Source organism: Misgurnus anguillicaudatus, chromosome 9 (assembly GCF_027580225.2).
Source record: "Misgurnus anguillicaudatus chromosome 9, ASM2758022v2, whole genome shotgun sequence".
In the NCBI taxonomy this organism is placed as follows: Eukaryota; Metazoa; Chordata; class Actinopteri; order Cypriniformes; family Cobitidae; genus Misgurnus; species Misgurnus anguillicaudatus.
Window position 1 is genome coordinate 24,740,522 of NC_073345.2, and position 26,668 is coordinate 24,767,189.

At 38.6% G+C, this 26,668-nt stretch overlaps 1 protein-coding gene and 2 long non-coding RNA genes across 5 annotated transcripts in view; all 3 read left to right on the top strand.

Annotated features, from left to right (window-relative positions):
• Positions 1-26,668, top strand: part of unc5da (unc-5 netrin receptor Da) — a 305,716-nt gene that overhangs the window by 201,130 nt on the left and 77,918 nt on the right. For both annotated transcript variants that reach the window (XM_073871343.1, XM_073871344.1), the window contains exon 2: positions 13,049-13,249. In XM_073871343.1, the coding sequence (XP_073727444.1) occupies positions 13,049-13,249 (201 nt within the window). The remainder of the gene's footprint in view (positions 1-13,048; positions 13,250-26,668) is intronic.
• LOC141366233 (uncharacterized) lies at positions 4,791-6,445 on the top strand. Its single transcript, XR_012371335.1, has 3 exons — positions 4,791-4,889; positions 5,344-5,438; positions 6,173-6,445. It is a non-coding gene; the product is annotated as an uncharacterized lncRNA (long non-coding RNA).
• LOC129421753 (uncharacterized) lies at positions 7,186-9,624 on the top strand. 2 transcript variants are annotated; one of them, XR_012371337.1, is made up of 6 exons: positions 7,186-7,250; positions 7,967-8,061; positions 8,175-8,345; positions 8,499-8,561; positions 8,714-8,761; positions 8,851-9,624. It is a non-coding gene; the product is annotated as an uncharacterized lncRNA (long non-coding RNA). The 2 variants fall into 2 exon arrangements; XR_012371336.1 differs by having other exon boundaries at positions 8,222-8,345.

The following is a 26,668-nucleotide window of genomic DNA, read 5'->3' on the forward strand; positions in this document are numbered from 1 at the left end:
TGTACAGACACACACATACATACTGTAAATAAAAATACAGTAAGTATACAAATTATACAGTAAATCTACTTGTGCTGTAAATGAAAATACAGTAGCCATGATGTACTGTAAATGTCATAACAGTAGTTATGGCTTGCTGTAAATTAAATTATGGTAGCTATTTCTGTGCTGTAAATGGATGTACAGTAACTGAAAGGTGCTGTAAATTAAAATACAGGAGCCGTGATGTGCTGTAAATGTAATTACAGTAGCTATAATGTACTGTTAATAAAATTACAGTAGTTCAATTTGTGCTGTAAATGGAAATACAGTAAGTATGCTGTAAGTTACAATTACAGTAAAATTGCTGTACAAGACTCTACAGTAACTTACTGGCGCACAGCTGCCAGTAAGTTACTGTAAAATTTACAGCAACCTTTTTACAGTGTGGGCACTTGACAGTCCCAAATTTTCACGATATGAACACAGAAGGTACATCAAAGCAATATGTCTTACTTTTTTGCATTGGGAATTTTTCTTGGGAAGTGCTGCTCAACACAATCCCATGGCAATTGGTAAAAAAATGTTTGGGGTGGTTAATTTCCTGAGTTCTTACAGTGTGATTTGTAAGCTTTAGATCTGCTTTTGCCCAGTGGCATTCGTTAATGCTTTCTTTCTAAAAATCATACATTTTTGTAAAAATTCATACAAATAAGCCTCTTAAAAAGTGCTCACAAAGTCCCATGACATTAGGCTGGTTTGTAAATGTAAAACTTATATTTACAGTGAGTTTTAGAAGCAGCAGTGTCTTTCTCCTTTTCACTCTTAAAGGAATATTCAATTTTCTTAAAAGAAAAATCCAGATAATTTACTCATCACCATGTCATCCAAAATGTTGATGTCTTTCTTTGTTCAGTCGAGAAGAAATTATGTTTTTTGAGGAAAACATTTAAGGATTTTTTTCATTTTAATGGACTTTAATGGACACCAACACTTAACACTTAACTTAACACATAACAGTTTTTTTCAACGGAGTTTAAAAGGAATTTAAACGATTCCAAACGAGGCATAAGGGTCTTATCTAGCGAAACGATTGTCATTTCTGTTTCACAAGTTTCTTTAAGGTGAAAAGGTTCTTCAGATTATAAAAACGTATAAAAGAAATGGCTCTTTAAATAACCTTTGAATAATTGGTGCTTTGAGGAACCAGATAAGGTTCTTCTATGGCATCGCCTTGAAGAACCTTTAAGCACCTTTATTTTTAAGAGTTTTCCTCTAGTCTTGTCTTGCTCTTTGCCTGTGTGTCTCTTTTGCTTCTTTAAAAATGATTAAACACTTGATTACTGGCCCCTGGCAGGCTGCTATTGTAATAATGTATTATGGGACGTCTTTATTATCTCATCAACTAAGTCACACTACCTATTTTTGTATTTTTATATCAACAAATTTTTTGCTTCCATCTTATATATATATATATATATATATATATATATATATATATATATATATATATATATATATATATATATATATATATATATATAATAGTAGTTAATGTGTGTATGCGTGTGGGATGGAGACCTCTCAGTGTGACAGACAGGTGTAAGTGATAATCTGTTGGCACTGACATCTTGTTTTGGTCCCGTGGCGTGAGATGTATCTAGCGTCTACTATTATTGCCGGGGTGGCCCGCCGCTCGTATATCATCGCCGTGGCAACTGTCTCGACCCTGACAGCGGGGAGGGATAGAGAAAACACGAATGGCCATTTTGCAGCTTTTGTCACGTCACGCTGCGGATTAAGAGAACAGGTCACCGCTTTATCAAGCCATGCAAATGAGACGCATTAAATAGCTGCCAGAACACTGTACCCGAGGAGGTTTGGAAAACACACACAAACACTCATACAGTCACTGAGAGCCATTACAAATCATGCTTGCTCTCTCACTCCCTTCACCACCACCTGACCTCACACACACAAAGTACTTTTTTAATCTCCAGAATAACATAAAGCAAACACAAGAACCAGTAAAGTTTATTATTATTTTTAAACCGCAACAAACAAAAAACACAAAGGTGTAAAATCCATAAGTGTTTTGATGTTATTTTTAGGCTTTTAATCCATGGATGGTCCTAAACCCTACTGAAAAATCCAGCTAAGACCAGTATAAGCTGGTGAGGTGGTTTAAGATGGTCTCTCAGCTTGGTTTTAGCTGGTCTTGCTGTGTTTTGGTCACTTTTTAAGCTGGTCTAGCTGGAATTTGCTGGTCAGGCTGGAAGACCAGCTGACCCACCAACTTGACCAGCTTTGCCAGGCTGGGAGGACCAGCTTAGACCAGCTACTGCCACCTGAAACCAGCTACCAGCTTATTCTGGTCTTTGCTGGATTTTTCAGTAGGGAATGCTATCAACTTTCTAATTTTATTTTTTTTAAGACTGCAATCTGTTACTTTTCCTCTTTATCACCATTACTGTGTGAGACATTAAGGGCGGAGTGCACAATGTTTGAAAACACTTTGGAAAAGGAGACGGGCCGAATACCAAAACACTTATAGCCAATCAGCAGTAAGGAGCGTGTCTACTACTAACTGACATCCTTGCCGGGTTGCGTATGTGTGGGGCTGGTCTTTTAAAAGAAGGTCCAGATTCTATTGGGGTAGGGGCGTGTTTGTTTAGGTGATTTCAAATATCAACATTGGCTTTCAAACATTGTGCACTCCACCTTTAAATTGCATTTATAGGAAAACTCAATTGTCTCAAAAGAAAAATCCAGATAATTTACTCACCACCATGTCATCCAAAATGTTGATGTCTTTCTTAGTTCAGTCAAGAAGAAATTATGTTTTTTGAGGAAAACATTGCAGGATTTTTTTTTTTCATTCCAATGGACTCCAATAGAGCCCAACACTTAATACTTAACTCAACACTTAACAGTTTTTTTCAATGGAGTTTCAAAGGACTATAAACAATCCCAAACTAGGCATAAGGGTCTTATCTAGCGAAATGATTGTCATTTTTGACAAGAAAAATAAAAAATACTTTTATACTACAACTTTTCATATTCCTGCGGTCCTGAAAGCTTCAGCGTGACCTCACACAATATGTTATGACGTCAAGAGGTCACAGAGGACGAACGTGAAACTCCACCCCAGTGTTTACAAGCGTCTTGAAAGAGGACCGTTCCTACATTGTTGTATGTCAGCTGGTACTAATTAATGTCTTTGTGTCAGCTTATTGTTTACAATGGTCTGCAAATGTGCGTTTTATATATGTAACACGTGACCTCCCTACGTCACTACGCATTTACGTTAGGTTGCGCTGGAGCGGACCTAGACGGAAAGTTGTGGTTTAAAAGTGCATATTTTTTATTTTTCTTGTCAAAAATGACAATCGTTTCGCTAGATAAGACCCTTATGCCACGTTTGGGATCGTTTATAGTCCTTTGAAACTCTGTTGAAAACTGTTACGTGTTGAGTTAAGTGTTAAGTGTTGGTGTCCATTAAAGTCCATTAAAATGAGAAAAATCCAGCAATGTTTTCCTCAAAAAAACATAATTTCTTCTCGACTGAACAAAGAAAGACATCAACATGTTGGATGAAATGGTGGTGAGTAAATTATCTGCAATTTACTTTTAAGAAAATGGACTATTCTTTTAACTTTACATATTGTAAATTTGTTAAAAAAAAGACATTCCTCGACAGCTTAACTTTGCGAATCTGGGTAGGGTAAGGAAACAGTTTTGAACACTAGTAGTTTATGTACTTGCTTAATAACTGAATAAGTTATGAATTGCACCTTTATCTAACACTTATATCAGCTATGTCTTTTTATTTTCTTCATATAGGAATGGATGGATAACCAGTTTATGTTTTCCCCCACAATAAACCCACCCTCACAATACATGATGCTTTGCTAACTGAGTGTTTTCCAAGTAAGTGTAGTGTAGGAGAGATTATTCAGCTGTATTGCAAAACAAAACAGATCAAATTTGCTTCCTATCGGGAACAAACAAACTGTCTCCCATTCAGTTGCAGTTATTGTCTTACATGTATCACTCTGCATACAGATGTGACTTACACGTCATCCGTCAATCTAAAATCGCTTTTTCTCATTTTTTCTCACTCTTTCTTGCTCCCCCGCTCATTCACTCTCCTGCTTTCCTTTCATCTGTGGTTCAGTCGGATGACTATTTTCCGCTTTCATCAGCCTGCTATCATGTCAAGCACTCCCAAACATCTGCGATGGTGCCTGGATAAAAGCTTGCGATGTCAAAATGCGCGTGGTTGTGCGCGAGCATGTTGCGATTGTCTATTTGCTTGTAAATGTGAATGCATTTGTTTGTGGGCGTGCAAAAAACAGCATTACCACAGATTACATTACACAATTGCGTGGCTCAATCTGTTCATGGGTCAAAGACGAGACGTCACCATTTTGTTGTCCGCATCAAATATAATTTACAAAAGTGATTTTACATACAAAAAAAACATATAAAATGCAAGTAAAATGTCTACTTTTATGTTTCAAATAACTTTTGTGAAAATACAATGACCAAATATGAGTTTAATAATGCTCCAAAGTGTAAAATCGTCATTCAGCGTAATGGTCCGGACTATGATTTTACTAATACATTTTTAAATAAACGTATAAAATACCATGTTAAAAAAAAATTTGCTTCCTTGGCATGTTCACATAAGTATTGGCTGTTTTATATTAATAGGACTATGTGTTATTTTTTTCGTTAAATATTGAAACAACTATGGGACTTTTTTCCCGAATAAGCAGTATGTCAGAGGTCATTCAGTGTAACCGGATCAGGAAACCATTTTGAAATTAAATACACAAACAAAACTCATCAAGCATTCTGTGACATCATCAAAAGACCCCCTGAAGACCATGTGGTGATTCAGCAAGGTAAGTTTATTGCCCTTAATTATTTGATAATTTCACCTTTTCATAGTGTGGTATCTTGAGTTACAAAAATGACTGTCATTCAGTGAAATGCAAAAAAACACTTTTATTGTTAGATTTTTTGAAAAAAAAGTAGATGTTGTGAATAATGATGATAAACCTTTCTGGTCAAGTTCATTGTTTGATATAGGTATCTAGTTGTTAACTACTAATATTAGCTTAAGTAAAAGTTTCGTCATTCAGGGTAATGTTTTGTCATTCGGTGTAATGCAAATTGTATGTTACACCACAGTGTCATCCATTACACTGAATGATAGTGTCACTGTTTAGATAACATTTTTAGCATTTTATTTCTATTTCAGATAAATGAGGGATGTTTAGCACAAAAAATATATCAAACTTTATCAATATTAATGTTTTAATGTATTTTTGTCGTTTTGGTACTGATTTATTTTAGATGCCCACAAACAAAGAGAAAGTTTCTAGGCACTGGCAGAAAGTTAATGCAGACCCAGTAGCTAGGGCAATGCATTTAGCAAGGAGACGAGAAAGGTATTGAGGAGTGCAATGTAAAAATAATAGGGCTGGGTTTAAAAAGATAGATTTCTCGATTTTAATCAATTCTAATTTTGAAGAAACTATAGTGATTTGTAAATCACAATAATCGATCTTTCAGTCTATGCTGTTTTCAGATGATGTTAATCAATATCAAATTGATTTGAAATTGAATCAAATCGTGAAATTTGTGTCCAAGCCTAGCCCTACAGAATAATAGTTTACTGCTGTTTTTAGATAGAGACTCCACCCTATACCACAAGTTTAAGGGATAGTTCACCCAAAATGAAAATTTGGTCATTATTCACTCACTGTCATGTTGGTAAAAACCTGTATGAATTTTTTTGTTCTGATAAACACAAAGGAAGATATTTTGAGTAATGTTTGTAACCAAACCGTTCGTGGACCCCATTTACTTCCATAGTATTATTTTTAGTATCATAGTATGGGGTCCACAAAAGGTTTGGCCACAAACATTTCTCAAAACATCCTCCTTCCATTTACGCGGGTTTGAAACAACACGAGAGTGAGTAAACGATGACAGAACCCTCATTTTTGGGTGAACTATCCCTTCAAGAGAGGCCACTGAGGGGATTCTCCGCCCATAATACAAATCCTGATAACATGTCATTTATGTTGCCAAACAGAAAGTATTTTTAATTAATAACACGTTTTATATAGATCTATGTCAATAATTTTATGTCAATAATTACATGGAATCTGTATTTCAGCAACCAGAGAAGAAAGCAAGCTGCCTTGGCTGCAAATCCTGATCACCCGTCAATCAGGAATTTATCAGATGCTGCAGCTGAGAAGAGGCAAAAGCAATGGCGGGAAAATCAAAGAAAACACAGGGCTGAAGCTAAACGTATAAGGGCAGTTCTGGATCTTATTATACAGTATTACCACCTGTTCAGTTCATTTTTACGAATATGATATGTATTGTGGAATAAAATGATTATTAATTTCAGCAACTACTTCTGTGATTTGTTTAGGAATAAAATGATACACACTCTTAAAATTGATGTGTTAAAATTTTACACAAAATATGTGTAAAAGGATTCCAACACATTTTTGTGTTAGAACTGACACATAATGTGTAAATATTATGCTTAACTGCTTACACAATGAATGTGTAAAACACGTTTACCAGTAAACCATAAAATAAAATGCATAATTATTGTAATTTAATGATGATTTATATTTAAACGAAGTAACAAAATAAAATATATCTACTGTTAACCAAAATATATCTACTGTTAACCACTACTACCACATAACAGCCAGCGGGGATTTTGATAAGGACTTGCCGAGATCAAGCTGCGTTGGGCGGGGTACATTAGCGCTGAGTATCCAGTGGTTGTATGGATCAGAACTCCGAAAGAGTCGGAGCAGATTTTTTTAATAAACGCTATCTTTATTAACCGACCGCACATTTGATCTTTTTATACATACATTCTCGCCTAAATAGCTTTTGAATATACATTTTGTGACACAATAAGAGTAATATTTCAAACATTATGCAGGCGTTCTCTTCCATTGGTGGCTGTTGTAAGTTCACACGAGTCAGCTGATGACGTTTCACTTGGACAGACAACCACGCATTGTTGTATATTTTTTTGCGTGTGTTATTATTATTTTATTATTATGAAATTCGTGAACATTATTATTGCGCCTTGGCAGTCTATTTTGTATTTGTTTTATTGAGGAAACAGACAAGAACGCATATTGTGTTGCGCCTGCGCTGTGACGTTCTTTTTTCAACCGCATTTCCAGTCAAGAGGTCAAGAATGTTCCTGTCTGCATCAGGTAAGAAATTAAATAAAAAATTACCGTTATAATATGATATCTATTTTTCATATAGTGTAAGAAACTTTAGCATTAATTTTGCAGGAGACTGTTCATTTAAACTTTATTGTGGTAACGTTAAATGCTCGCTCGTTTTGCAAAGTTACGTTTGGAGATTCATGATATCAGTCATTGTTTAATGAAAGGCACATTGGACTACGGGTTAGTAAGTATGTGTGACACAGCACTTTAACGTACATCTTTAACACAGTGTCCTAAATAGATGTGACACGCGGTAACGGGTTTCTTTTCAGTTTATGTCCTGACGTTAATAGGACGGGATATTATAAATTATGCCTTTCTATTATCGCGACGCCTCGTCGCGTTTGGTTAAGCACATGGTGGAACCGTATGCACGTCACTGTACCTAACGTACTGTACACCTGTGAGCGGCATGACGAGACAAAAGACGGTAAAACTCATTATTATTCGGTGATGCTGTAACATACTGGATGCACCACCACATTTTATAATAATGTTTTTTATTTTCGTGTCGCGCCCTCGCGTTCAACATAACGTATGTAGTGGTCTAAATGTAAGGAGTCAAACTTTACGAACCTTTTACTGCTTGCAGTAAGGCTGAAGTGCTAGGGGTAGTGAATTAAATGGGTGTAGTCTTGTGCTACTAAATGTAAATCACAATTCTTGTGTCACTGTTTGTTTGTAATCTTTTTCAGCTAGCTATCCATCTGAAAAAGAAAAGCTGGAACTCGCAAAGGAGATTGTGTTGTTGGATTATGGTCTCATTTGGTCAAAATGAGGGACATGTACTGTAAGGATGCTTTTACATACTTCATTAATGTGTATGAAATTACTTACTTGACAATGTGTATAAAAACTGTACTTGACTCTAACTTAGTGCTATTTTTGCATTGATCATGATAGGAGCATTTTTCTTTCTTTTTTCTTTTTTTTGATGGGCCATCACACAGTGGATTTATAAAAATGAGACTACAGAACATCAGACGGAAGCTTCAATGGAGTTGATGTGAGAGGACATCATCAATAAAGAATGCCATTGACCAAACCTTCAGTCATCAAAGAAGATGGATACAGGTAATGACAAAATCACCAACTGTTGGTGAAATCTTTAAGGAATATCCCCAATGTCTGGACATGCCAGTCTTTGTAATAAACTTAACTGCAGATAACTTTACACAAAGTGTTTCATCATTTCAATATTAATATTTCTTATTAAATTTACTAAAGGTGGACATCGAATTTTCCAGACTTACCGATAGGAAAGAAGACATGTTTATCAGGAAATTGGAGGTGACAATTATTGAATAACTCAGGGAAATAGCATCTTTAGAGAAGAAATGTAATGCAAGATATTTAATGTAAGATATAAAAGTAATCCTTTTTAAATAATTTTTTCTCATAATTTATATTTTGCATGTGACCTGCATGTTTACCACACCCAGATCTATTGCTGTGTGAATTCTGCTGTCTCAGACTGGGACTTGGTGGCGGTAAGCTTTGTGACTAAAAACTTTATATAAAATAAGTAATTTTCATGCAACAACATTTTCTAATGATGTATATTGTTTCATTTCTGTAGGCTGGTACCAGCATGACCTCTTTGCTTACTAAATGATGAAAAGGTGTCTAAAATCAGCTCAGCCACAGTTGGTTTCCAGCGGTTCTTCAGGACATGAATTCGCAATGAATGATTCTCTTGCCTTTCTACTTGATGTTTACAATCTGACCTGTGCGGTAGACAGACTTTTCAAATTTACTAGCTAAGTAACCTTAAGTATCCCTGCCAACTGTCTTCAGTTTTTTTTTTGGTATGAATATGATCTACCCTTGTCCCAGTCCTCTTGCAAACAATCCAAGGCAATGGAGTTTCAAAATGGACCGCAAAATTGCAGTCTGTTTTAACCAATGCAGGCACTGTGTGGCGGTTTTCCGGACAGGGATTAGACTAGTCCTAGACTAAAACATTTTTAAGAGCTGTCCAAACTGAAAACAACTTGCACTGACATATCTTAAAATACACCAGTGCCCTTTGTTTTGCCTCAAAATGCACACAGGTAATGTTTTTAGTAAGGCATGTTTGTTAAAACCAGATATATTTCCTAATTAATCTAAGGCCTAGTCCTGGATTAAGATAATCCCTGTCCGGGAAACCGCCCCTAAATATTTTGTGATGGAAATTTCTTTGAATACACTTGTCAAGTTCATTTGAAGTATTTTTCTTAATGTAAAATAACGTGTTAATGTTTCAGGACAAGGTAAGAATTTTTGATAACTTGCATGTTGAAAACGATTTCAGACATTGTTTCAACATGTTTAACAAATGTGCTTTTAAATTCAATGAATTATTTTATAAATGGTGTTTTTTATGTATAAATGTAATGTATGTTTGAAGTGATTATACTTGCACTTAAATTTATTTAAACTAGCATACATCTTGCAACATACAGTACTAGCATATTTTCATGCTAGCATTAATTGTCAAATATTTATTATTTTACAAATAAATTGTTTGTGAACAATATTTAATAGTTGTCTGCTTGATTTCATTATTTAAAGTTTACAAATCGTATGTTTTTTTTCTCTTTTATATTAAAACTAAACAATTACTGGGTAACACACAGTTGTGTTAAATTAATAGAAAGTTACACATTAATGTGTTTACTGAAGCAACACATTTTTTGTGTTGCATTTTATAACACATATTCTGTGTTAAATTTAACTCAACATGTGTTGTCCCTGCGCACACTCAGAACATGTGTAAAAAATAACACATGTTGTGTTGTTTTTAACACATTTGTTTTAAGAGTGCAGAATAATATTCAAAACATTGCAATAATGGAAACAATGACACTTTTGTCAAAATGTCATTCAGTGTAACAAACCATGGTCATTCGGTGTAACAGATATATTTATGTAGAAATGAAACAATATACTTATTCTGAGCTGTACTTATTAAAATATGTAAAATAATGTGTGATCCTACAAAAATTTTATTTGATTTGAATTGATTTTCACTTCCTTACAAAAACTTCTTGCTGACAAATGGGTAAAACCTAATGGTTTAAAGGATATTGACGGCGTTAAATGCTTTAAAATGACAAATAGTTAGTATTTGGTGTCTGCACTGTGATCTATAAATAGAGTCTTGTAATGTGTCATCAAATAATAGTTTTTCTAAAAATGTCTGATTATATTTTTTTGCATAAAAATATTGTTACACTGAATGACATTTTAGTTGGTGTCTTCTGTAAAATCCCAGTAAAAATGTATGGTAGTAATTATTTTTTGCTCAGAAAAACATAAAGTTAAACAGGACATATTCTAATGTATGTGAAAAAGACTAAATTTAAAGCTCTTTTACACTTTTATTTTTTTTATGCTTTAAACCCCCTTCTCGTCTTTGACCCTCATGCGTCTTTGTGAATACGGATGTGTTCGCACTCCTACCTGGTGGTCTGCATGTGGGAGGGTTTATTCTGAAAAGAAGAAGCATATCGTGTCGGAAAGCACAAAAGCACTGGAATGGTACAAACATTGCATTAAAATAATATGCTTGTTTTGTTTGCGTGTAATTTTTTTTAAGATTGATGGAGGATAATCGAAAGTGAGCAACCTGTAATTTCTCAGTTGCAGTGAGAGAACGCTGAGACTTGAAATGAGATTGATTGATAAATGTCAGTAAGATGATGAAATATAGGGGTCATAGAGTAATAGAAACCTCATAGCAATAAAATGTTGCTCTGAAAAGTTATTGACAGAGCAGGAGGGGTGGGTGTATTGGGCCGGCGAGAGTTGTGATTTTCTCAGTTTGAGCAGAACACGCATCACCTCATTCATTCTAATCTGGATGCATTAAGTCTGTTTGCCGGAGGATTACACACCTGTGCACACGCATACATAAAGTTTCCCAGGGAAGGATTACAAGTCAACTGAAATCTCTATTATACTCAAGATTTCAGTCGGGGGAAATCATTTCCAAAATATCCTGTACAATTACATCTGTGACAGTTTTATTAGTGAGAGAGTGTGTATGTGTACATGTACAGAAAGAGAAATGAAGCGACAGCGAGCGAGCGAGAGACATACTGTAGAAAGGGAGAGAGAAGTGCTTTAAATCACTGTGTGCTTTGAATCACTGTGGATATTTCAGCTCCTGTCACTCTTGTGTGGGTCTTTTATCTGGGAAACACTTTTAGACCTTAAATCTTTCTCCAAATATCCCTGTGTGAAATGGATTTTCACACCCATACATGGCCGATTTCATACAGCTGTCGAAGTGGTTGTTCGTTTTTTCAAAAGCCAGTTTATTTTATATTTGCTATATATTTATATGTACACTACATAAACTTTTTATTCGGCTTTTTGGAGAGTGCATGACATGCATAAGCACTTATACCATTATATGAGACAATGTGCAAGTTATGGGGTGGTTTCCCGGACAGGGCTTACACTAGTTCCAGGCTAAATTGCATGTTTTTGTGCCTTAATTTGAACATTTTTGGCACTTACATATCTTAAAGCAACACCAAAGAGTTTTTTTAACCTTAAAATAACGTTTCCAAAAAAGTTTCAGTCGTTCATCCACTCGAAAAAGGGTGAACGGCACTTTCACATTCGCTTTGCAGCCCTCTATCGGCCAAAACCGCACTAAAGAAGTTTCCAACCGACTATAGGTGCATAATTTCGTGAGACTGGGTAGCATCTTTCCACATGTGTGGTCATGTGATGGAGCCAGGGTCCAGACCGGGACTTGTGTAATTGCTAGTTACCTTGGGGTAGAGGGTAGTTATTCAATTATTTATTAACATAACGCAAAGATGCAATTATGTGTATGCAAGGCTGAAGAGTTGTGTCTGTAGTTTAGATTATAACTGGGAGTATGAGCCCCGAACCTTATCCAGAAGCTGTTCCAGTTTAGGTGCCAGGTGGGAAAAAGCTCTGCGTCATTTGCTGAGCTTTGCTGTCCAAGGAACTACTAAACGTCCAGAGTTTTGTGATCTTACGAAGCCTGATGGTTTGTAGCGCATTAGAAGTTCTGTTAAAGGCGGAGTCCAGGATGTTTGAAAGCCAGTGTTGATATTTGAAATCACCTAAACAAACACGCCCCTACCCCAATAGAATCTGGACCTTCTGTTGATAGACCCGCCCCACACATACGCAACCCCGGCAAGGATGCCGGTTAGTAGACACGTTCCTTACTGCTGATTGGCTATAAGTGTGTTTTGGTAGTCGGCCCGTCTCCTTTTCCAAAGCGTTTTTCAAACATCGTGGACTCCGCCTTTAAGTATGTAGGAACTCAATCGTTCAGCTGTCACATAGCCAACTTAATAACAATATACTGTTTTAATCCACACTTACCACACTTCCACATCTGCATGAATTCACATCAATGCATGATGGCACAGAGCACATAGGAGCTGTCCGTGGTGCTGAACATCTCTCTGTATTTTCAATGTGAGCTGTCTGTGGTTCTGAAATCTTTCGCTGGCACCTTCAGGGCAGTTTTCACTTTCTCTCTCAGTATCACGGTCACATATGGTGTTCGCTTGAAAACGGCATCCAAACTAAGGGAGCTTTAGAATGTGACTGACAGACGGTTAAGCAAGTGAGTAAGCTTGCTGTCAGAGAGCCCGGCCTGATGGGTCTGATTATAGGAACTGGCAGGTGCATTGCTGCCGGCGAAGTGGATTTGGTCTTTTAGATATTCTTTCTGTGCTTCTAATGAAACGGGGAATTTCCCTGTGAGCTGACGAATAACGTCCGTTTTTGCTTCGCAGGGTCACGTGATGGTCTGTCTGCGATGTCTGGAACACTGCCTCACTTCCTGCAGGAGCCTGATGATGCGTACATTGTCAAGAGCAACCCCATCAAGTTACGTTGCCGCGCACGACCCGCCCTCCAGATCTTCTTTAAATGCAACGGGGAGTGGGTGCATCAGAACCAACACACATCATTGGAGCATACGGAGCTGGGAACAGGTAAGAGACAAATCAAGTCAAGTGCGGGTGCAGGGTCGATTATATAGTACAAATAATAAAGCAAAGATCCACACACCGAAGAGATCCCAATTTACATTATTTTATTTAGTGACGTTTTGGGTCTTTACGGCCCTTCCTTAGTCTGAGGAAGGACTTTGATATTTCATGTCTAGGGCTACGCTCCCACATGAAAAATGCACTTTTGTATATTTATTATAATTAACTGTATTTTAAATAATGGTATATAGTATTACGTTTACTACTTTGTTAAAGGAAAACACCATCGTTTTTCAATATTTTACTATGTTCTTATCTCAACTTGGACAAATTAATTAACTTCAATTTCGAGTGCAGTAATATTGACAGACGTTTGAGCGGAGTGATGATGTTACTCAGTGGCTTAGCGTCTGGGCATGCAGGGTATGCACATGCAAATGGGCCCAGGCCAATAGGGGGCCCAGCCCTGGGCCCGCCCCAGCTTTTAATAAAAAAAAAATCAATTAAATTTTTATTTGTGGCCGCAATAAATATATTTTTGTATGCATATCATGTGTAGTGATATCTTGTCTAATGTCTAATTTCTCCGTCATTTCTTGTTTGCGTTTATAATTTTTTTGCACTCTGCGGCTGCCGTAGACTGCTACGCCATATTTTTTTACATGACGCATCGCCGCACCGAGAAAAAAAAGAAAACACAGTGTGAGAGGTTACTATAGCAGCTATCTACATGAACATTAAGGATGGACAATTATAAACATAAAAGTGGGGCCTTAAAGACAAAAGAGAAGGCGAAGAAGTTAGTCACGAGTCAAAAACATTTAGTTTTTATTTATTTAAATCTACCCTTTAAAGTAAAAAAGTAAAGTAAAAATATTTGACTACCTTATTAAAAGTATATGTTGTTAACAGACCTGCGCGCCAGTTGGGGGGGGCTTTGGCTTAAGGGGCCCGTAATTCTTTTTTGCATATGGGCCCGGAACTGACTTGCTACGCCACTGATGTTACTGCACGCCAAGATCGAAGTGCTGCAAACTAAATGCTCTTCCGCCATACAATATAGTTCTCATTTTTATCTGCTTAAGAATTGCCACGTTTTATTTTGTGCCACCTACTTACTCATGTAACTACACATAGGAAAAACATGGAAGTGTTTGGTGGCATCTAAATTCATCCCTAGCTGTTTGGATCCTAAAGAATGAATGGTGCTAGGCTAAATGCTAACACATTCATGAGGTGCTGTACAAAGATTAAGTGCACGCATTGATAAAAGATAGGGATGTATTCATTTGCCTAACTTGAGGTAAGACCATAGTAAAATATTGAAAAATTGTGTTTTTTTCCTTTAATGTATTTTTCGACAGTTTTTGCATGGACAGTGTGAGCGTGACATTGGTGTTTGTTAGGGCATTATCCATTTATCATGCTAAAATCAAACCCTATTAAAATCCATTTTAAGACGAGTGTCCCTTGTGAAGAATCTCTGTGCTGCCAAAATCAAAATCAGTCCATATCAGTCACATACAACGATTAAGACACTGTCTCAGAGGGAACCTGCTATGTAGGCGGTAGACAGCGAGGCACCGCAGCGGGTTTTGGAACAGAGCTACTGTCCGTCTCTTTAAGGCATCTCTTTCTATTTCAAACACAAGCACCCAGCAGTGCCTGGTGGACGAGCGGTGTCCAGAATGTCAAATCCAACACCAGCGGTTGTTCGCCTCAGCTTCTCCCAGCGTTTCATCTTTCAGCTCTCTCCCCATCAAACGTAGTGTGCTATCTGTTAGGGCTTGAAAGAGATTGATTGTTGCGTTTAGTGTTTGGTGGTGCAGATTTTTGACAGCAAAAAGAAGTGATCCAGTGATGCAACAGAGTGAAATAGCTCTTTATTCCCCACTTTCGGATCAGTACTTGACCCAGGCACGAATTGGTGTTTTATATTTGAAAATGTTTGAAATCTTTCTGGCTCATTTCAGGCATTTTTTCATGTTTATCTGTTGTGGATAATAGAGAGAGCGATTAGCTGGAAATTTAATAGCTTTTGAATGCTACCTGTATTAAATAGATGTCTTCTTTTGTTGGTTATGTGATTGGACTAAATCTTTCAAAAGGAAATAATTACAGTTCAATGACCTAAACCATGGCATTCAAGCAGTTATGTAGTAGATGCTTTTCAAAGCACTGTAACATTCTGTATGTTATTACAGCTAAACTAATAATATGTGTGCTACTATACATTCAATCCCCAAAGAAGAGACCTGCTGATAAAAGTATACATGCACTCAGAGTTATAAGAAATATGTACCATTTAGGTATAGATATGTATACATTTGGCTACTAACATGAACTCTTTGGGTATACTTTTAAAAAAAGGGTAGTGTAACCAATTCTAGAATATATGCACGCTATTTGCAGTAGCTCGGGTCTTCTTAATTTACTGTTAAAAGCCTTAGGCTAATCTTGGATTCAACTTTAAATCTATCTCTACATGCACCGCTTACTAACTCCGATTTTCCCGACCACACTGTATAAAGATTTCAGAGAGCATTGACTCTTGAGTCTCAGTGGGTTGTTGGACTGCCTAATCATCTCTGTACATCTGAGAAACACTGTTGATTAAGACCGGGCTCGCTCAGTCCAGTAGAGATACACTCCGATCGCATCTCCATCGGCAATACCGATAAATCAAATTCAGTGAGTGGGAGCAGAGGTGTCCTTGGACTGCCTGCGTGCCTGCTCGGATTATTTGTCCTGCTGGGCTGAATGGAATCGTTCACGGATGGATGGTTGGTAAATCTGTCAGTGCTTTTGAAATGGTGCCATTTTGTAGAAACTGGTTAAGACTGTAAAACGGGTGACACCAGTTGATGCCATCAAAATAAAAATGCATTAGCGTGTAGATTTGTTGCATATATATATATATATATATATATATATATATATATATATATATATATATATATATATATATATAGTGACAAGATGAAAACCACTATTTTCTGTTACAAACTTTCACATATCATCTTTAGGTTATAAAAACATAAAAAAATTCAAATCCATAATTTGATTTTCAAAAATGTATTATAAAAACAAATTATTTTTTCCACAAAATGCAATAAATCAATGACAAGTTTTTTTTCAAAATTCTATAAATCTATTGAATCAATATATAAATGTGCATTCATTGTGTGATTTTTGTTGACCTCGAGTAAAATAATGGAAAGTTTTCATAAGATCCCCTGGGGTCAATGTGTTAGCAGGATAGAAGCTTGATGTTGTCGTGTGAGATCAAGCAACAGCCGGCATTTTTCCGTCTCCCGAGTGCCTCTTGCGTAAATTATTAGATTTTGATGGCTTACGTTTCTTTCCCGCCACAGAGAACCACCATAGGTTTATCAATGCCATCAAAAGTATTATTTTGTTTTGTTTGATGATGAGGAAAACTAGGATTCCCTGTGTATTCAAAGCGCAGACATTATAGTTTACAATGCGTGGAATGGTGTGCTGTGATTTGTTGAGCAGATATATTGCATTCTGCAGAGAAGGAGGAGTGGCGTTTATCGCGTTTTGGGAAAAAAAGGGAGATAAGATGACAGAATAACACGGCAGATATTGTATTTTGCGTAATACTTTTAAATACTGACCTGATACAATACTGATTTTGGCAGTAACTCATTTTTCACATGCATGCCAGAAAATTTCCAATGACATGATATGACATGTAAATACGCAAATCAAATGAGTCATGAACCAGATTTGTTTTGTAATTGGTTGTGATACAAGAACTCGCAGACAATAATAGAGATATAAAATGAAAGCTTTGCTTCGTGTTTGATAAATACTGTCAGGAAAAGTGGCCAGCTTGCGGTTGTGTTCAGAATTAGCCAGCTCTGTTCCATCCCTGTGGCCAAATACACAGTCACATCAGAGCTGACTAACAGTGCTGGACACCACTGAGATTCACTGGCAAACAACAGAGCCACGAAGAACCAGCTTTTATTGAAAACAGAATAATAGCCTCACATCCAGCTAAATATCATTCACGGCTCTGTTTGCTACTAATGCAACATAGTTTCATAAAAACATGAGCTTTTCACTCCTAGGGTTACACAGAATATTGATTCGGTGGACCTGTGGTGTGGTGGTAGCACATGCGTCGGATACCTGCAGAAATGGACTTCACATGAATGATGTGGGTTTGATTCCGGGTTTCTTTGGCTATATTCGGACACCAACAGAGTACTGCTGTTAGAATTTATTGGTTTTAATTTATCTAAATGAGTGTGCTATTGTAATGGATATCATTCACAGCTTTTACAATATCATTTATTGTAAAAGTATAAAAGAAGCATAATGTTGAAAATGTGTTTATGCACCTGTTAATAAATCTGACTGTCAATTCCAAATACTGACTATGTGAACCAGTATGTCTTGATCCTATTGCCTGTCTCTTTACTCTATTGTATATTTAAAAGTAAAACAAATAAGAATATTTTATTTTATTTATTTTATTTTATTTTATTTTATTTTACTTTACTTTACTTTACTTTACTTTATTTTACTTTACTTTACTTTACTTTTTTATTTTATTTTATTTTATTTTATTTTATTTTATTTTATTTTATTTTATTTTATTTTATTTTATTTATTTTATTTTATTTTATTTTATTTTATTTTATTTTATTTTATTTTATTTTATTTTATTTTATTTTATTTTATTTTATTTTATTTTATTTTATTTGTTTATTTTTATATAAGGCTACTAATGTTTTCTTGAAGGAAAATGAAAGCAAAAATATGTGCATTCTTTAGTAAAGACCAGAGTTCAGGTGCACAACCCTACCCTACAAAGACACCTTAGGCATTGACAGTTCACCGTACGGTCACCAATTCATAATTCATTTATAACGAATTCGCTGGTAAAGGACATCTACTGCATTATCACCAAAAACATTTGTGTGCTCATCTTTGTGTGACAAAATGTGCGTTTTTCTATCATTATTACAAGGACTGGTGTGGCTCTTATGCTGGCACTTGGAAATGTACTAGGATAGAGGGATGTGTGCACTGCACCCGTGAGGTGTCTCACGCCCCTGTTACCAGGAGTGATAATCGTCATGACTGCAATCGACAGCAAATAGCCTTGCCGCGGTAAACAAGATGATAATAAAATTCACCTACATTGTCCATTTCCCAAATCACAGCCGAAAAACGAAGTAGTGTGTGCGTATAGGTGTCCAAAAAACTGAAAAAATTGGAAAAAAAATGAAATGTTTTTTGGGGCCATCGCAAAATGTGGCACACAGAGTAACGCTGAAACTGTTGTCATGGTGACTATGGCTGTAAGAGAGCAGAAATGCAGGGCAGGGCAGAACAATGGTCCACGAGACCACAAACCCCACTGCTTGGTGATCGATACAGCACGCATGGCCAAGGCCTGTTATCCTGCTACCACTGAGAAAGAGAAAAATAGACAAAGAAAGAAAAAAAAGGAGAGCGGGAGAGATTTATTAGAAAAGAAATAACAATAGGGATTGGTGGAAGGAGAGATTTAAGGAGTAAAAGTGAGAGGAATGGAGAGGTGGGTGTAAACAAGATTGAGGGTGTAAGAGAAATGACAAAGATAGGATGCCAGCAACGTTTTATCAGCCCAGATCTTCAACCATGTTTAATAATTGGTTTGGAACAGCATGGCAGCATGTAAATGATAACAGACATTACATTTTTTTGTCAAAGCATCATTGGTTTCAATCAGGTTAAGAGGTCGTTCTGTATGGAGAACTTCTAGTGGGTTAACGGGTATACAGGAGATGACACATGCAAGACACAAAAAGGGACAAAGCTAAAGATGGAGGATGAGATGGTCTTCGCCCGCTGCTTGCCGACTGCAAGAGGGATCGATGTCCAACATTCTGCATTACGATCACAGCTAGCCCACTGCGCTGTATCATCTACCTCCAGCAGGGATAGAGAGGTCCAAGACAAGATGCATTGAGATTCAGGAAGGACAAAGACAATGAAGAGAAAGACTTTGAAAGAAAAAAACAGAGAAAGTGCAAGCCTTTTTTTATCGCTCAAGGCCTTTACAGACAGTCCTGCCCAGTGTCATGGAGATGCGTATAAAAAGCACAAGGTCTTGCATATGATACGCCAGTCCTTCCCGTCACTTAACACTTAATTTTTTACCATTGTCGCTTGGGTTTGGGGGTTAGAACAACTTTTTGTTACATAAAAAACCCAATTCTAACCCAACTTCAAGCAACCATGTCTTAAAAATAGACAAAAACATGGAGAAACCCAGTGGCTCGTGACTGCTCATCCGAGGGGCGCAAATTCAAAATATGTGTCATGTATGTTGCTTGTGTTTTCAAAATATGTGTTTGTTGCGTCATGTCAACCATGTGCATCGCGTGACTTGTCAAAATAAATGCCTGCTGCATACGCGTCAAAACCGTTTATGATAAAAGAGACGCTCACGTTCACAAAATACACGCAAGACACTCCTTTAACAGTAAACTCTGATTATGCATGAGATTATGCAAGTATCTAGCAAACGCGAGCATTTCTTTATCATAAATCCTTTAGACGCGTCTGCGGCAGGCACTTATTTTGACAAGACACTTGATGCACATAGGATCACAAACCGAGTGTCAGATCACATAAATACGTCATGTGGCTTTGCCTATGAACATTCTTTGCCGGACTTTGTTAATCCCTGAAGTAGCCCTGTACACTCGGACAGATTTATACACGCGCAAACAAACACACAGTGGGCCAACAGGCTCACAGAGATGGTACAGACCTCTGGCTGCTTCAGATAGAGCTCTTATCCAACAGTGGGACAATATCTACACGTACACGCAGCTGCAACCCAGCGGTCGCCAGTATGCAATAAGGGATCAGATTTGGTCGGCTATGCCAAGCCTTGAGAGAATAGGACAGGGTGGAGAGAAAGAAAGAGAGAGGACACTTTGGACATGGCAGTGAGACAGTGTTATTATTGTAAGACACAGATTTAGGTTCCAAGAATTCTCCATTGCCACTCAGTAAAAAGCCAGATCCTCTGCTTTGACACACACGCACTGCTTTCTCTCCAAGTGTTGGAAATGGAAGGAAGAGGAAATGGGGGATAAGAGGAATAGGCCAGCAAAGACTGACAAAGCCACCACTGACTGTCCTATAAGACCATGGAGTCTCCAACTCTGAAAATGGCATGAAAAGTACAGCCAGGGATGAAGACGATAGGCTGCATGGACAGCAGGGTGAAAAAGAGAAAAAGGAATATAGAGCTCAGATATACTCACCTAAAGGATTATTAGGAACACCATACTAATACTGTGTTTAACCCCCTTTTGCCTTCAGAACTGCCTTAATTCTATGTGGCATTGATTCAACAAGGTGCTGAATGCATTCTTTAGAAATGTTGGCCCATATTGATAGGATAGCATCTTGCAGTTGATGGAGATTTGTGGGATGCACATCCAGGGCACGAAGTTCCTGTTCCACCACATGCCAAAGATGCTCTATTGGGTTGAGATCTGGTGACTGTGGGGGCCATTTAAGTACAGTGAATTCATTGTCATGTTCAAGAAACCAATTTAAATGATTCGAGCTTTGTGACATGGTGCATTATCCGGCTAGAAGTAGCCATCAGACGATGGGTACATGGTGGTCATAAAGGGATGGACATGGTCAGAAACAATGCTCAGGTAGGCCGTGGCATTGAAACGATGCTCAATTGGCACTAAGGGGCCTAAAATGTGCCAAGAAAACATCCCCCACACCCTTACACCACCATCACCAACCTGCACAGTGGTAACAAGGCATGACGGATCCATGTTCTCATTATGTTTAGGCCAAATTCTGACTCTACCATGTGAATGTCTCAACAGAAATCGAGACTAATCGGACAAGGCATCATTTTTCCAGTCTTCAACTGTCCAAATTGTAGCCTTTTTTCCTATTTGTAGTGGAGATGAGTGGTGCCCAGTGGGGTCTTCTGCTGTTGTAGCCCATCCGCCTCAAGGTTGTGCGTGTTGTGGCTTCACAAATGCTTTGCTGCATACCTCGGTTGTAACAAGTGGATATTTTAGTCAAAGTTGCTCTTCTATCAGCTTGAATCAGTCGGCCCATTCTCCTCTGACCTCTAGCATCAACAAAGTGTTTTCGCCCACAGGACTGCCGCATACTGGATGTTTTTCCCTTTTCACACCATTCTTTGCATACCCTAGAAATGGTTGTGCACTCAAAATAGCTTAAATCACCTTTACCTTCCATTCTGACATTCAGTTTGGAGTTCAGGAGATTGTCTTGACCAGGACCACACCCCTAAATGCATTGAAGCAACTGCCATGTGATTGGTTGATTAGATAATTGCATTAATGAGAAATTGAACAGGTGTTCCTAATAATCCTTTAGGTGAGTGTATATATTCATACTAAATGTACGAATATCTGTACCCAAAAGTTACATAGCAGAGCAAACAGAGTTCAGTTAGAATAAAATTCTCTTGCAATAATAATTTTCAGAAGCGCATATCCTGTGTCGTAATGTTGACATTGCGTGAGTTGTCAAACATAATGTTTTTAATATTGCATGAACAAATCAAATAAGACATACTCAGCCATGCGTGTAATCACGCAAATTCTGCTTAAAACCAGCACAAGATGAGAAAAAGCTCTGTTCCTGATGGGTGCGCAGACATTTTAGTTACTCATATGGCCCCAGGCTTGGCAGAGGTTTAGCAAGAAAAGGTTTACATATGTTCTTCCACGTATTTCTATGTTTACCAGCACAACATGAAAAGAAAAACCAAAACGGTCCATGAAAGCCAAGTATGTATCAGAGTCACACCAAAGCGGAATACAAAAAATTTGGAAGCGCAATGAATGTGTATCTGGGCTTCATATTTTATCCATGGCTTCAAGGTCTTTGGCAGCCTTGAGTGGATGTCACATTATGTTGGTTTGTAGAGGGTTTTCCATCTTCTGTTCCAATAGATGCATTAAAACAACGAGTTTGCTATTACAAACGCTGTGGACTATTGTAAGGCCACACACAACACAGAGAGCAACTCTAATGCTCTCCATATGCCACGCATTCATAATCATTAGTCATGCTTTGCTGTTTCTACTTTCTTTTGTCTGTACACACATACTCTATCTCTGTCCTAGGCTTGAAATGATGATTTATATGGTTTACTTAAAGTCATCAGTGCCTTCAGTGAAACAGTTTTGTGGTGGTAAGCTTGCTAGGTTCCAAATTTGGCTCGGGCATCTGGGTTCCTCTTAGTATCTCTGGATGAACTAGGAGGTACCTAGTGTCACGACTGGTTTGCTGGATTTGTGGAGTGAGGACGCAAGTGCAGAGTTCACATAAAAGGATAACATTTAATATAAATAACATAGCAAACAAAACACGGGAATCAAAATAACAACAGGTAGGTAAAACACAGGAACAGATGAACAGGGAACAAACGTGGTAGCAAAGACAATGATCCGGCAGGGAGTATGGCAGAGACAAGGGTATAAATGCACAAAGACTAATGACACACAGGTGGAATGAATGATGTGATAATTAACAAGTGTCCAGGTGATGACAATATAGAACAGACACAAAACATGACACGGATTACCGTGACATAACCCCTCCCTCTACGAGTGGCTACCAGACACTCACATAACCACAAAACAAAAACAAAGTCTGGTAGCGAGAGTCCAAGGGAGGGGTGGAGGGCTTGGGAACCCTGGCGATGCCGGCAGCCGCCGGGACGAAACCAACAGGACGGTGGGCCGGACTGCGCCAGGAGAACCGGAGCGATCGCTCCGAGAACCGAGGCAGACGAATTACCCCCCTCCTGGGAATCGCCGACGATCCGATGCCCCCCGGAAGTCATCTCCCATCCACTCGCGGAAATGGGGACCCTCACTTCGGTAGCCACCCCGGGGAAATGATCGGGCGTGGTCCGTTCCGGATCCCCCTACGAGCGGGACGGTGGTCCTCCGAGGGACCGTCGACGACGACGACTCAACCGTTGGGGGACCGCCTGGGCCGATCCTCCTCCCGCAGGCCCGCAGGAGCGAGCGATCGCTCACGGTGGTCCCCAAGAGACATCGGGGCTGGTGGAGAATGAACCCCGATGTCACTACTCCCCCTCTACGAAACTCCTGGGGGAGCCGCCCTCCGTGAACCCGCTGCGTCCAGGCTGGCCGGATCATTCTGTCACGACTGGTTTGCTGGATTTGTGGAGTGAGGACGCAAGTGCAGAGTTCACATAAAAGGATAACATTTAATATAAATAACATAGCAAACAAAACACGGGAATCAAAATAACAACAGGTAGGTAAAACACAGGAACAGATGAACAGGGAACAAACGTGGTAGCAAAGACAATGATCCGGCAGGGAGTATGGCAGAGACAAGGGTATAAATGCACAAAGACTAATGACACACAGGTGGAATGAATGATGTGATAATTAACAAGTGTCCAGGTGATGACAATATAGAACAGACACAAAACATGACACGGATTACCGTGACATAACCCCTCCCTCTACGAGTGGCTACCAGACACTCACATAACCACAAAACAAAAACAAAGTCTGGTAGCGAGAGTCCAAGGGAGGGGTGGAGGGCTTGGGAACCCTGGCGATGCCGGCAGCCGCCGGGACGAAACCAACAGGACGGTGGGCCGGACTGCGCCAGGAGAACCGGAGCGATCGCTCCGAGAACCGAGGCAGACGAATTACCCCCCTCCTGGGAATCGCCGACGATCCGATGCCCCCCGGAAGTCATCTCCCATCCCCTCGCGGAAATGGGGACCCTCACTTCGGTAGCCACCCCGGGGAAATGATCGGGCGTGGTCCGTTCCGGATCCCCCTACGAGCGGGACGGTGGTCCTCCGAGGGACCGTCGACGACGACGACTCAACCGTTGGGGGACCGCCTGGGCCGATCCTCCTCCCGCAGGCCCGCAGGAGCGAGCGATCGCTCACGGTGGTCCCCAAGAGACATCGGGGCTGGTGGAAAATGAACCCCGGTGTCACTACTCCCCCTCGACGAAACTCCTGGGGGAGCCGCCCTCCGTGAACCTGCTGCGTCCAGTTTGGCCGGATCATTCTGTCACGACTGGTTTGCTGGATTTGTGGAGTGAGGACGCAAGTGCAGAGTTCACATAAAAGGATAACATTTAATATAAATAACATAGCAAACAAAACACGGGAATCAAAATAACAACAGGTAGGTAAAACACAGGAACAGATGAACAGGGAACAAACGTGGTAGCAAAGACAATGATCCGGCAGGGAGTATGGCAGAGACAAGTGTATAAATGCACAAAGACTAATGACACACAGGTGGAATGAATGATGTGATAATTAATAAGTGTCCAGGTGATGACAATATAGAACAGACACAAAACATGACACGGATTACCGTGACACCTAGTTCTTGCTATAGGCTTCATCGGGTTTGTGCAATATGTTTTATTTCCCAACCTTTTACTCAGTCAATTTTTCTATATGAAATGGTAGTGTGATGTTATAATTGTATCTGGGATTTTCTCTATCACCCACTGCAGTGGTTTTCAAACAGTGCTATATGAAGTATATAAAAAGCAAAAGAAACAGCTGTACCAATTGAAAAATAAGTTATTTGCTGTTAAAGTCTATAAGGATTATCTAGAAGCTGGATATCATGAAGGGGTACAGCTGTGAGAATAAAGAGAATTCTGCTTTTAATGGAAAAATTATTAATTCAGCACTCAATATTGAATACCTTTAAGCTTACATACTGTAACAACGCTTTTTCAAATACACTGGAAAAAAATATATAAAAATGGTCCCAAGCTGTCACGGGGCAGTACCTTTTAAAAAGTTCCTAATACAGTCTTGTTCAAAATAATAGCAGTACAATGTGACTAACCAGAATAATCAAGGTTTTTAGTATATTTTTTTTGCTACGTGGCAAACAAGTTACCAGTAGGTTCAGTAGATTCTCAGAAAACAAATGAGACCCAGCATTCATGATATGCATGCTCTTAAGACTGTGCAATTGGGCAATTAGTTAAATTAGTTGAAAGGGGTGTGTTCAAAAAAATAGCAGTTTGGCATTCAATCACTAAGGTCATCAATTTTGTGAAGAAACAGGTGTGAATCAGGTGGCCCCTATTTAAGGATGAAGCCAACACTTGTTGAACATGCATTTGAAAGCTGAGGAAAATGGGTCGTTCAAGACATTGTTCAGAAGAACAGCGTACTTTGATAAAAAAGTTGATTGGAGAGGGGAAAACCTATAAAGAGGTGCAAAAAATGATAGGCTGTTCAACTAAAATGATCTCCAATGCCTTAAAATGGAGAGCAAAACCAGAGAGACGTGGAAGAAAACGGAAGACAAACATCAAAATGGATAGAAGAATAACCAGAATGGCAAAGGCTCAGCCAATGATCACCTCCAGGATGATCAAAGACAGTCTGGAGTTACCTGTAAGTACTGTGACAGTTAGAAGACGTCTGTGTGAAGCTAATCTATTTTCAAGAATCCCCCGCAAAGTCCCTCTGTTAAAAAAAAGGCATGTGCAGAAGAGGTTACAAGTTGCCAAAGAACACATCAACTGGCCTAAAGAGAAATGGAGGAACATTTTGTGGACTGATGAGAGTAAAATTGTTCTTTTTGGGTCCAAGGGCCACAGGCAGTTTGTGAGACGACCCCCAAACTCTGAATTCAAGCCACAGTACACAGTGAAGACAGTGAAGCATGGAGGTGCAAGCATCATGATATGGGCATGTTTCTCCTACTATGGTGTTGGGCCTATTTATCGCATACCAGGGATCATGGATCAGTTTGCATATGTTAAAATACTTGAAGAGGTCATGTTGCCCTATGCTGAAGAGGACATGCCCTTGAAATGGTTGTTTTAACAAGACAATGACCCAAAACACACTAGTAAACGGGCAAAGTCTTGGTTCCAAACCAACAAAATTAATGTTATGGAGTGGCCAGCCCAATCTCCAGACCTTAATCCAATTGAGAACTTGTGGGGTGATATCAAAAATGCTGTTTCTGAAGCAAAACCAAGAAATGTGAATGAATTGTGGAATGTTGTTAAAGAATCATGGAGTGGAATAACAGGTGAGAGGTGCCACAAGTTGGTTGACTCCATGCCACACAGATGTCAAGCAGTTTTAAAAAACTGTGGTCATACAACTAAATATTAGTTTAGTGATTCACAGGATTGCTAAATCCCAGAAAAAATAATGTTTGTACAAAATAGTTTTGAGTTTGTACAGTCAAAGGTAGACACTGCTATTTTTTTGAACACACCCCTTTCAACTAATTGCCCAATTGCACAGCCCCAAGAGCGTGCACACCATGAATGCTGGGTCTTGTTTGTTTTCTGAGAATCTACTGAACCTACTGGTAACTTGTT